This window comes from Oncorhynchus kisutch, unplaced genomic scaffold (assembly GCF_002021735.2).
Source record: "Oncorhynchus kisutch isolate 150728-3 unplaced genomic scaffold, Okis_V2 Okis01b-Okis20b_hom, whole genome shotgun sequence".
Classification (NCBI taxonomy): Eukaryota; Metazoa; Chordata; class Actinopteri; order Salmoniformes; family Salmonidae; genus Oncorhynchus; species Oncorhynchus kisutch.
In genome coordinates, this window is record NW_022261978.1 from 4,943,489 (window position 1) to 4,955,155 (window position 11,667).

Consider the following 11,667-nt stretch of genomic DNA (forward strand, 5'->3'; position numbering starts at 1 on the left):
CAGCATGGAAAGTAGAGGAGGCTGGTGGGAGGAGATATAGGAGGACAGGCTCATTGTAATGAATAGATTGAACGGTATCAAACACATCAAATGCATGGTTTCCATGGTTTCCATGGCTTCCATGGTTTCCATGGTTTCCATGGTTTCCATGTGTTGATACCTTTCCATCCATTACAGCCATTACAATGAGCCTGTCCTCCTATATCTCCTCCCACCAGCCACCACTGATGTAAAGAGTTGATCCACTCACCCACAGAGAGGATAAATCTAGTGTAGTCTGCAGGTCTCCATCTTCTATCAGATCCACACCAGTATGTCCCAGAATCCTCTGGTCTCATCATCTTGATGTGAACAGTGAAGTTGGTCTTCTCACTGTTGTCCCTCAGAGAAAACCTCTTATTCCTGATGATGATGTTACGTTTTGTAGCTGTTACTTTATCTTCACAGGTTAAAGGAAGGTCCCCTTTACAGAAGAACTTCTCATTCTTCTTGTGGTCTGCTGGATATTTACAAGTGAGCCTGGCAGTCTCCCCAACTTGCTCAGTCACATTGATTGGTTTGACATCCCTCCAATCTGTGAATGAGATTACAAAAACACTACTTTTATCAAATAGATAACTGCAACTTGTGTGTTTAGGGTCACATGTTAAAGAGAAAGAGGAAGTTTGTACTCACTTATAACAAGCAGCTTCACCTGTGTGATCAGTGTAATGTAATGTTGTTCTGTCCTGCTGGTTTCTACTCCACACCAGTAGGTCCCAGTATCATCTTCAGTCAGGTCACTGATGGTCACTGTGTAGAATCTCTCTCTTCTTCTCTTAGAAAGAGAATATCTTCTAGGTTTTTCATGATCTATATCTGATATCTTGTTTTCACAGTCAGATTCACTGTCTTCTTTGCAGAAATACTTGATGTCGTCCTTATGGTCCTCTGGATAGTTGCATCTGATGGTAGCTTCTCCTCCCAGAAAGGCCGTCTCTGTGACTGACTTCTCACAGCAGTCATCTGTCAATAGGAACACACATCACAACCTTAGTCTAATACTATAGACTGACTTCTCACAGCAGTCATCTGTCAATAGGAACACACATCACAACCTTAGTCTAGTACTATAGACTGACTTCTCACAGCAGTCATCTGTCAATAGGAACACACATCACAACCTTAGTCTAATACTATAGACTGACTTCTCACAGCAGTCATCTGTCAATAGGAACACACATCACAACCTTAGTCTAGTACTATAGACTGACTTCTCACAGCAGTCATCTGTCTACAGGAACACACATCACAACCTTAGTCTAGTACTATAGACTGGCTTCTCACAGCAGTCATCTGTCAACAGGAACACACATCACAACCTTAGTCTAGTACTATAGACTGACTTCACACAGCAGTCATCTGTCAATAGGAACACATATCACAACCTTAGTCTAGTACTATAGACTGGCTTCATTGACTAGTGGTACTGATCATGTAATAACATTTGTAGCTAAATTCATTTTATAAAGTTAAAGTAAAAGTCTCTCACCCTTCTTCACCTCCAGCTCTACCTTGGTATAACTGTCAAGTAGAGTAGGTTTGTCCACTCCACACCAGTAGGTCCCTTCATCTTGTCTGGTCAGTTGTCTGATGATCACCTTGAAGTAGTTTCCTCCAGTGTTGTCATACAGAGAGAATCTACCACTGTGCTGCCAGGTGTTCTTCAATCCAGTTATGATTGGATCCTTACATCTCAAACGGTTCTGCCCCAAGCAGACATATTTCTCACGACTTCTGTCTTCTGTGGAATAATGACAGTAGATGATGACAGTTCCTCCAGAGTATCCTGTCACTTTGAAGGAGCTCAAACAACCTGTCAATCATACCAGAGAAAATATATTATCTGTAGTAGCAGCCTTTATAAGAAACCTAACAGGATGTTATTACATTGTTATAGAGAGTTATAACAAGCTTATTACCTGTCATGAAGGAGAGGAGGATGACTATCAGCAGGATCCTCATCTTGTTGTGTTCTCTCCAGGTTGGTCCAGGTGTCTATAGGTCCTGATATAATGTTGTGTTCTCTCCAGGTTGGTCCAGGTGTCTATAGGTCCTGATATAATGTTGTGTTCTCTCCAGGTTGGTCCAGGTGTCTATAGGTCCTGATATAATGCTGTGTTTCCAAGTCTGTAACTTTCTCCGTTCTTCTCTACTTATAGGAACTTAAATACAAACTTCATGTACTTTATGTTCCCTCTCTGCCTTCCCTCTCTCTCTCTGCCCTCCCTCTCTCTCTCACTCACTCTTTGCAGTCTTACAACTATGTAGTTCCCTATTTCTGTATCTCGCTCTCTGCCGTCCCTCTCTCTCTCACTCACTCTTTGCAGTCTTACAACTATGTAGTTCCCTATTCCTGCATCTCTCTCTCTCTACTAGTTCAAACCCTCCTACCACATGTTATGTATGACAGCCCCTCCCTCTTCCTCCTTAACCAATCACATCTTTGCTCCTACATCACACAGTAGAGAGAGAGAGAGAGTGATAGAGAGAGAGAAATTGAGATCAGTGAGAAAAAGAGAGTGAGAGACTCCTCTATGGATCATAGCACAGAAACACATTCATACACTCATGCAGACTGGAGGCTGTTGACAGAGGAGAGAAACAGTTATTCTACCACTGGAGGGTGACCTCCCTCCATCTCTCTCTCCCTCCATCTCTCTCTCCCTTCATCTCTCTCTCCCTCCATCTCTCTGTCCCTCCATCTCTCTCTCCCTTCATCTCTCTCTCCCTTCATCTCTCTCTCCCTTCATCTCTCTCTCCCTCCATCTCTCTCTCCCTTCATCTCTCTCTCTGTCCCTCCATCTCTCTCTCCCTTCATCTCTCTCTCCCTTCATCTCTCTCTCTCTCCCTCCATCTCTCTCTCCCTCCATCTCTCGCTCCCTCCATCTCTCTCTCCCTCCATCTCTCTCTCCCTTCATCTCTCTCTCTCTCCATCTCTCTCTCTCTCTCTCTCTCTCTCTCTCTGTCTACCTCCATCTATCCCTCCATCTCAGCTCTGTGTCTAGTGACAGTGGTACATGCTGATGAGACAGGTACTGAGTTTACTGACAGCACCAGTGGAGGCTGGTGAGGGGAGGACTACTTATAGTAATGTCTAGAATGGAACGTATCAAACACATAAATATATTGGTGCTTTATTGATAAATACACAGAGTCTCATTTCCCATCAAGTGGAGTAAAAAACACTGAATAATCAAAGGTTCCTAAAAGCTACAAACTGTCTCTGTTTGTTCAAGTCAGTGTTACATTCACAGTAGAAACAATGAATGAATGAATGAATGAATGGATGTACAGACGTAACGACCCACAAACAAACAAAATAATGATGTAATGATAATGATGAACAGATGATTGAACTAACGAATGATGAATGAACGAGAACAAATAAACAATGAAAATGTTGAATAAAAATGTGAATGAATGAACAAACAAATTAATAAATTATTAAATGAATATATGAACAAATTAAGAAATTATTGATCAAATAAATGAATGAATTAAAAACACAAATGAATGACTAAATGACAACATGAAAACATGAAGACATGAAAACATAAAGATGTGAATTCATGCTGTGCCATGCAGATCAGTGACAGTAACATAGTGGAGACAGGCTGGATCTCTGGGGAAGTTGACAGTAGCATAGTGGAGACAGCCTGGATCTCTGTGGAAGTTGATAGTAGCAGAGTGGAGTCAGGCTGGATCTCTGGGGAAGTTGATAGTAGCATAGTGGAGACAGGATGGATCTCTGGGGAAGTTGACAGTAGTATAGTGGAGACAGGATGGATCTCTGGGGAAGTTGACAGTAGTATAGTGGAGACAGGATGGATCTCTGGGGAAGTTGATAGTAGCATAGTGGAGACAGGCTGGATCTCTGGGGAAGTTGACAGTAGCACAGTGGAGACAGGATGGATCTCTGGGGAAGTTGATAGTAGCATAGTGGAGACAGGCTGGATCTCTGGGGAAGTTGACAGTAGCACAGTGGAGTCAGGCTGGATCTCTGGGGAAGTTGACAGTAGCACAGTGGAGTCAGGCTGGATCTCTGTGGAAGTTGACAGTAGCAGAGTGGAGTCAGGCTGGATCTCTGAGGAAGTTGACAGTAGCATAGTGGAGACAGGCTGGATCTCTGGGGATGTTGACAGTAGCACAGTGGAGTCAGGCTGGATCTCTGGGGAAGTTGACAGTAGCACAGTGGAGACAGGCTGGATCTCTGGGGAAGTTGACAGTAGAGTACGTCACATTGTCTGAAACCTCTGTAGACGGACCAACGTTGAAGTGGATGTCATCTCGACGAGGATTGGTTGTGTTGGTATAGATGGTGGTGATGTCACAGGCTGAATCTGGGTTCTGATTGATTGCTGTGGCGTAGATGGGGTTAGTGATGGTTCCTGTGTCTGGATCTTGGTTGATTGTCATGGAGTCAGGTATCAACAGGCTGGCAGAGTGTTTGGATGCTGAAGAGGAAAAAAATATGTTATTTAGAAAAATCTATATTTATTTTTGACATATTTGTAAAAAAATAATAATAATGATTGTGTGTGACAACTAGTGTACCTGTTGGTCTCCTGTCTCTGTCTCTCCTCTGTCTGAAGAACATGAACAGCAGCAGACCCAGCAGTAGTAGAACAACACCCAGAACACCACCAGAGAACATCACAACACCTAGAACACCCAGAGCAACACCAGAGAACTTCACATCACCTAGATCACCCAGATCACCCAGACTATAACTACTAGTCTCTCAGTACAGAACCTCTCTGAGTAGTTACAAGACTAAAGATAATGACTGAACAGGTTATAGGGACTAAATGACAAGGGTTAATATTCGTGACTGGGGGAGAGGTAGGTGTGGAGATGAGATGTGATAGGGGGAGAGGAGAGGAGGAGGCGTGAGAGGGAGATGTGAGGGGGGGAGAGGGCGGTGTGGAGATGAGATGTGATAGGGGGAGAGGAGAGGAGGAGGCGTGAGAGGGAGATGTGAGGGGGGGATAGGGGGGTGTGGAGATGAGATGTGATAGGGGGAGAGGAGAGGAGAGGAGGAGGCGTGAGAGGGAGATGTGAGGGGGGGAGAGGGGGGTGTGGAGATGAGATGTGATAGGGGGAGAGGAGAGGAGGAGGCATGAGAGGGAGATGTGAGGGGGGGAGAGGGGTGTGTGGAGATGAGATGTGAGGGGGGGAGAGGAGGAGGCGTGAGAGGGAGATGTGAGGGGGGAGAGGAGAAGAGGCGACCTGAGAGGGAGAGGTGGAGATGTGAGGTGGGAGAACAAAAGGAAGACAGAGAGAGAGAGAGACGACAGAGGAGGGACAAAGATAAATGAAGAGAGAGAGATGTAGGCCTACAGATAAGTGTGTAGGCTTTAGAGAGCAGTTCTACCTAGGGTAATATACCTGCTGTGGAGTTTGAGGAGTCAGTTGGCATCGTGATGTGTGTTGATGGGTGTGTCGTGGAGAGGAGATATCTGGAGGTGATGGAGCCAGGGTTGGGAGGAACAGGAGCTGTAGAGAGAGATAGAGAGTCATGGAGAGAGAGAGAGAGAGAGAGAAAAAGAGAGAGAGAACGAAATAAAAAGAGAAAGAGAAAGATAGAGAGAGTGAGTGAGGGAGAAAGATAGAGAGAGAGAGTGAGGGAGAAAGATAGAGAGGGTGAGTGAGGGAGAAAGATAGAGAGAGAGAGTGAGTGAGTGAGAAAGAGAGAGAGAGTGAGGGAGAAAGATAGAGAGAGAGAGAGAGTGAGTGAGAAAGATAGAGAGAGAGAGTGAGTGAGAAAGATAGAGAGAGAGAGTGAGGGAGAGAGACAGAGATATAATGCATCAACACTAATAAATAATGTGTTAAATGTAATCAGACATAAACACACTGATAGAACGTCTTAGACACCAACCTCTGTCCACAGTGATCCTGACTTCAGTCTTGTTATACCACCACCATGTGTTTATTTCACACCAGTAGGTCCCTGAATCATCTAGGACCAGGTTAGTGATGGTCACAGTGAAGACTCTTCTCTCTGTGTCGTCATACAGAGAGAATCTCCCTTTATGAGTCACCGCTGGGTGCTGATGGGTTTGGGTTTTGATCACATCAACCCGGTAGGCCCAGATCCCTTTAGAGAGGTACTTCTGGTGTGTCTCAAACCCCCGGTCATAAGGACACTGAATGGTGTCATTTCCTCCTTCTGTCCCTCTCTTTGTGATCACTGATGACATCACACAGATCACAGCTATGAAACAACCAAAGAAACACATTCACATCATCTCTACAATAACAGTTGCCATAGTCACCATGTTTCACAGACAGTCAGGTAAGGGAGATAGTTGAGTGACAGATAGAGAATGTTAAATAATCTGGGACTGAGTGGTACAGTACATTTATGTGTTCAGGACTACAGCAAAACAGTAAAACAGTGTTGAAGGATAAAGTACAGTATTGATCACTGTAGCGTACAATGATACATGCCAAGAATTGAGTGCTGTGTTCAGTGAGTAACACAGTTCAACATGGGGTGTGTATTAATGTAATATATTCTAATAGTACTCACCACAGAGGAGGCTGATGTTGACAGACATCAGATTCCTCATTCTTCTCTCTGGCTTCCCTCCTATGTTGTACAAATTATACTGTTCTCCACTCACTCAGACTCTCTCCCAGTCCCTCCTCGTAGCTATGAACACAACTCTAACCATGTTTAAGAGTTCTGGTAGCTGTTTAGTCCAGTCTCTCTCCCCCTCCCTCCCTCCCTCCCTCCCTCCCTCCCTCCCTCGATTGTAATCGTCAGTTCCTCTTTCTCTACTGTATGTTCATATCTGGGGTTTTCATTTTCAGTCCAGCAAAAACCCACAAACAGGAAAACATGTTAACCTCTAACGTGCACACTAGTCACACAAACAATCCTGCACAAAGAGCAGGCGGGCCGTCTGGCTAATAGAGCCCAACTAATCACCAAATAAACAACAGGTGTAACCAATAAACACATAAGGAGGGGGGGGAAAGAATCAGTGGCAGCTTAGTAGGCCAGTGACGAGGACCACCGAGCGCCACCCGATCGGGAAGGGGAGCCACCTTCGGTAGGTGTCGTGACACCAGCTGTCACATCATAATGAATGTGTAGCAGTTGGGAGTCGGGACAAGACAGGCAGGCGGGCATCTATTTTCAGATGGTCAAAATCATGAATCTGCATCATGTTCATGGATACTGACAAATAAATGTCAATAGAAAACTGGTCAAATGAAATACAGATCGTTTGCAGTCTTTCCAGCTTCAGTTTGAAGTAATTGTGTTAACTGTGTTGTTGGCTAGCCCTTCTGAACAACAGTGTCCTGATGAGAGAGCACATTTTCTATGCCAGGCGAAATCGTGCCTCATTAGATCATTGTTATGGATGTATCCAAATAAATGTCTATAGAAAACAGCTTAAACAAATGCAGCTACTTTGCTGTTATTCTGGCTGCACTGTTCGACGTGACTGTAGTTGGCTAGCTACCAAGCAACCATAGTTGGCTAACTACCAAGGAAGGGATCAGAACGTTACCAGCCAGTATGGCAATAGAACATTTAGAACCAATGACTGGGTCATGTCCATAGATACAGAACAAGAACACTGAACGACTGTGTCATGTCCATAGATACAGAACATAAAGACTGAACGACTGTGTCTCGTCCATAGATACAGAACATAAAGACTGAACGACTGTGTCTCGTCCATAGATACAGAACATAAAGACTGAACGACTGTGTCGCGTCCATAGATACAGAACATAAAGACTGAACGACTGTGTCTCGTCCATAGATACAGAACATAAAGACTGAACGACTGTGTCGCGTCCATAGATACAGAACATAAAGACTGAACGACTGTGTCTCGTCCATAGATACAGAACATAAAGACTGAACGACTGTGTCTCGTCCATAGATACAGAACATAAAGACTGAACGACTGTGTCTCGTCCATAGATACAGAACATAAAGACTGAACGACTGTGTCATGTCCATAGATACAGAACATAAAGACTGAACGACTGTGTCGCGTCCATAGATACAGAACATAAAGACTGAACGACTGTGTCGCGTCCATAGATACAGAACATAAAGACTGAACGACTGTGTCGCGTCCATAGATACAGAACATAAAGACTGAACGACTGTGTCGCGTCCATAGATACAGAACATAAAGACTGAACGACTGTGTCGCGTCCATAGATACAGAACATAAAGACTGAACGACTGTGTCGCGTCCATGGATACAGAACATAAAGACTGAACGACTGTGTCGCGTCCATGGATACAGAACATAAAGACTGAACGACTGGGTCAAACGACCGATAGAACAAACGACCAGCTGGCTTGGGTAGCAACCCTAGATTTGTGTCTGGACTATTATCTTGAGGAAGGATGAAGTAGTATAAATTAATTCATCAAATATTTTTTTTTATTAAACTATGTAAATAATTATTTGAATATTTTGGCCACCCGTTGTATAAAACTGAAAATGCCCTCGAAACCTAACAACGCCCATGGCAGTATATACTCAGACCAAACAACATCCATGGCAGTATATCCTCAGACCAAATAACACCCATGGCAGTATATCCTCAGACCAAATAACACCCACGGCAGTATATCCTCAGACCAAACAACACCTATGGCAGTATATCCTCAGACCAAACAACACCCATGGCAGTATATCCTCAGACCAAACAACACCTATGGCAGTATATCCTCAGACCAAACAACACCCATGGCAGTATATCCTCAGACCAAACAACACCCATGGCAGTATATCCTCAGACCAAACAACACCCATGGCAGTATATCCTCAGACCAAACAACACCCAAGGCAGTATATCCTCAGACCAAACAACACCATGGCAGTATATCCTCAGACCAAATAACACCCATGGCAGTATATCCTCAGGCCAAACAACACCCACGGCAGTATATCCTCAGACCAAACAACACCCATGGCAGTATATCCTCAGACCAAACAACACCTATGGCAGTATATCCTCAGGCCAAACAACACCCACGGCAGTATATCCTCAGACCAAACAACACCCGTGGCAGTATATCCTCAGACCAAACAACACCTATGGCAGTATATCCTCAGACCAAACAACACCCATGGCAGTATATCCTCAGACCAAATAACACCCATGGCAGTATATCCTCAGGCCAAACAACACCCACGGCAGTATATCCTCAGACCAAACAACACCCATGGCAGTATATCCTCAGACCAAACAACACCTATGGCAGTATATCCTCAGACCAAACAACACCCATGGCAGTATATCCTCAGACCAAACAACACCTATGGCAGTATATCCTCAGACCAAACAACACCCATGGCAGTATATCCTCAGACCAAACAACACCTATGGCAGTATATCCTCAGACCAAACAACACCCATGGCAGTATATCCTCAGACCAAACAACACCTATGGCAGTATATCCTCAGACCAAACAACACCCATGGCAGTATATCCTCAGACCAAACAACACCTATGGCAGTATATCCTCAGACCAAACAACACCTATGGCAGTATATCCTCAGACCAAACAACACCCATGGCAGTATATCCTCAGACCAAACAACACCCACGACAATACATCCTCCAAACACCAGCTACTCGGGCATTATCAATTAAAAAGTGTGAGCGCACACACACACACACACACACACACACACTTGCTAATCAGGAAACTCTTGGGTATGTTGTGGTGGACTGTCATTACAAATGCTTTATGGGAAACTGGTAGAGTTATGTTTGTAGTGTAGCTACACACTGAATGGCTCTGAATTCACCAACAGAGTCTGTGTCTGGGGGGGTTACTAACACTGGAGTATATATCAGAGTCTGGGGGGTTACTAACACGGGAGTATATATCAGAGTCTGGGGGGGGGGGTTACTAACACTGGAGTATATAACAGAGTCTGGGGGGGGGGTTACTAACACTGGAGTATATAACAGAGTCTGGGGGGGGTTACTAACACTGGAGTGTATAACAGAGTCTGGGGGGGTTACTAACACTGGAGTATATAACAGAGTCTGGGGGGGGTTACTAACACTGGAGTATATAACAGAGTCTGGGGGGGGTTACTAACACTGGAGTATATAACAGAGTCTGGGGGGGGTTACTAACACTGGAGTATATAACAGAGTCTGGGGGGGTTACTAACACTGGAGTATATAACAGAGTCTGGGGGGGGGGTACTAATACTGGAGTATATAACAGAGTCTGGGGGGGATGTACTAACACTGGAGTATATACCCACACACTCTCCCTCACACACACACACTCTCTCTCTCTGTTTCTCTCTGTCTCACACACATACCCACACACTCTCCCTCACACATACACACTCTCTCTCTCAGTTTCTCTCTGTCTCACACACATACACACACACTCTCCCTCACATACACACTCTCTTTCTGTTTCTCTCTGTCTCACACACATACACACACACACTCTCCCTCACACACACACTCTCTCTCTCTCTGTCTCTCTCAGTCTCACACACATACATACACACTCTCCCTCACACACACACACACACACACTCTCTCTCTGTTTCTGTCTCACACACATACACACACACTCTCTCTCTCTGTTTCTCTCTGTCTCACACACACACACACACACACACACACACACACTCTCTCTCTCTCTCTGTTTCTCTCTGTCTCACACACATACACACACACTCTCCTTCACACTGTGGCAAAAGGCAAAAAATATCGGACCCCTCCCTCAGTGGCCGGTCCAGTTCCAGGGCCACATTCATGGACTCTAAGGCCATCTGTTGACTGGGGGATAAAATAAGAAATCGCCACAACAGCAGGTGACCAGCAGAGGGAGCCAAATGCATGTGAAATACAAGTACTGGGAATTAAACAAGAACCAACCTATAGGAAGACTGAGGAGGCGTGTTATGAACCGACCTATAGGAAGACTGAGGAGGCGTGTTATGAACCAACCTATTGGAAGACTGAGGAGGCGTGTTATGAACCGACCTATAGGAAGACTGAGGAGGCGTGTTATGAACCGACCTATAGGAAGACTGAGGAGGCGTGTTATGAACCGACCTATAGGAAGACTGAGGAGGCGTGTTATGAACCAACCTATAGGAAGACTGAGGAGGCGTGTTATGAACCGACCTATAGGAAGACTGAGGAGGCGTGTTATGAACCGACCTATAGGAAGACTGAGGAGGCGTGTTATGAACCGACCTATAGGAAGACTGAGGAGGCGTGTTATGAACCGACCTATAGGAAGACTGAGGAGGCATGTTATGAACCGACCTATAGGATGACTGAGGAGGCGTGTTATGAACCGACCTATAGGATGACTGAGGAGGCGTGTTATGAACCGACCTATAGGATGACTAAGGAGGCGTGTTATGAACCGACCTATAGGAAGACTGAGGAGTCGTGTTATGAACCAACTTATAGGAAGACTGAGGGCATCAGTGCTAGAGGACTTAACTTTGGACTAAGTGCCACCATACGTAATGCAATGGCACTCTGTTTTGAGATAGATTGCACTCCCGAACATCTTCCCCCAAACTGAGTGTCTAGAAGAGGTATAAAAAGGAGGAGAGATCAGTGCCTAGGCATGATCCTCTACC

The 11,667-nt window shown here is 44.9% G+C and overlaps 2 protein-coding genes across 4 annotated transcripts in view; both read right to left on the minus strand.

Annotated features, from left to right (window-relative positions):
- Positions 1-2,410, minus strand: part of LOC116352828 (polymeric immunoglobulin receptor) — a 5,745-nt gene extending 3,335 nt beyond the window's left edge. Inside the window, exons 1-5 of one of the 3 annotated variants that reach the window (XM_031811512.1) lie at positions 2,057-2,410; positions 1,962-2,007; positions 1,532-1,855; positions 676-1,005; positions 251-574 (exon numbers count right to left, since the gene is read on the minus strand). In XM_031811512.1, coding sequence (XP_031667372.1) covers positions 251-574; positions 676-1,005; positions 1,532-1,855; positions 1,962-2,004 — 1,021 coding nt within the window. In that variant the 5' untranslated portion in view covers positions 2,005-2,007; positions 2,057-2,410. Of the gene's footprint in view, positions 1-250; positions 575-675; positions 1,006-1,531; positions 1,856-1,961 lie in introns of all 3 variants that reach the window. The other 2 variants (XM_031811513.1, XM_031811514.1) reach the window with 2 other exon arrangements.
- A 750-nt stretch (positions 2,411-3,160) lies between these two features.
- LOC116358979 (CMRF35-like molecule 2) lies at positions 3,161-6,757 on the minus strand. The gene is made up of 5 exons (XM_031811517.1): positions 6,578-6,757; positions 5,924-6,259; positions 5,431-5,538; positions 4,597-4,704; positions 3,161-4,496 (listed from the first exon to the last, which is right to left on the minus strand). The coding sequence occupies exons 1-5, from the start codon at positions 6,615-6,617 to the stop codon at positions 4,198-4,200; spliced, it is 891 nt and encodes a 296-aa protein (XP_031667377.1). The 5' UTR covers positions 6,618-6,757; the 3' UTR covers positions 3,161-4,197.
- Between the last annotated feature and the right edge of the window lie 4,910 nt (positions 6,758-11,667).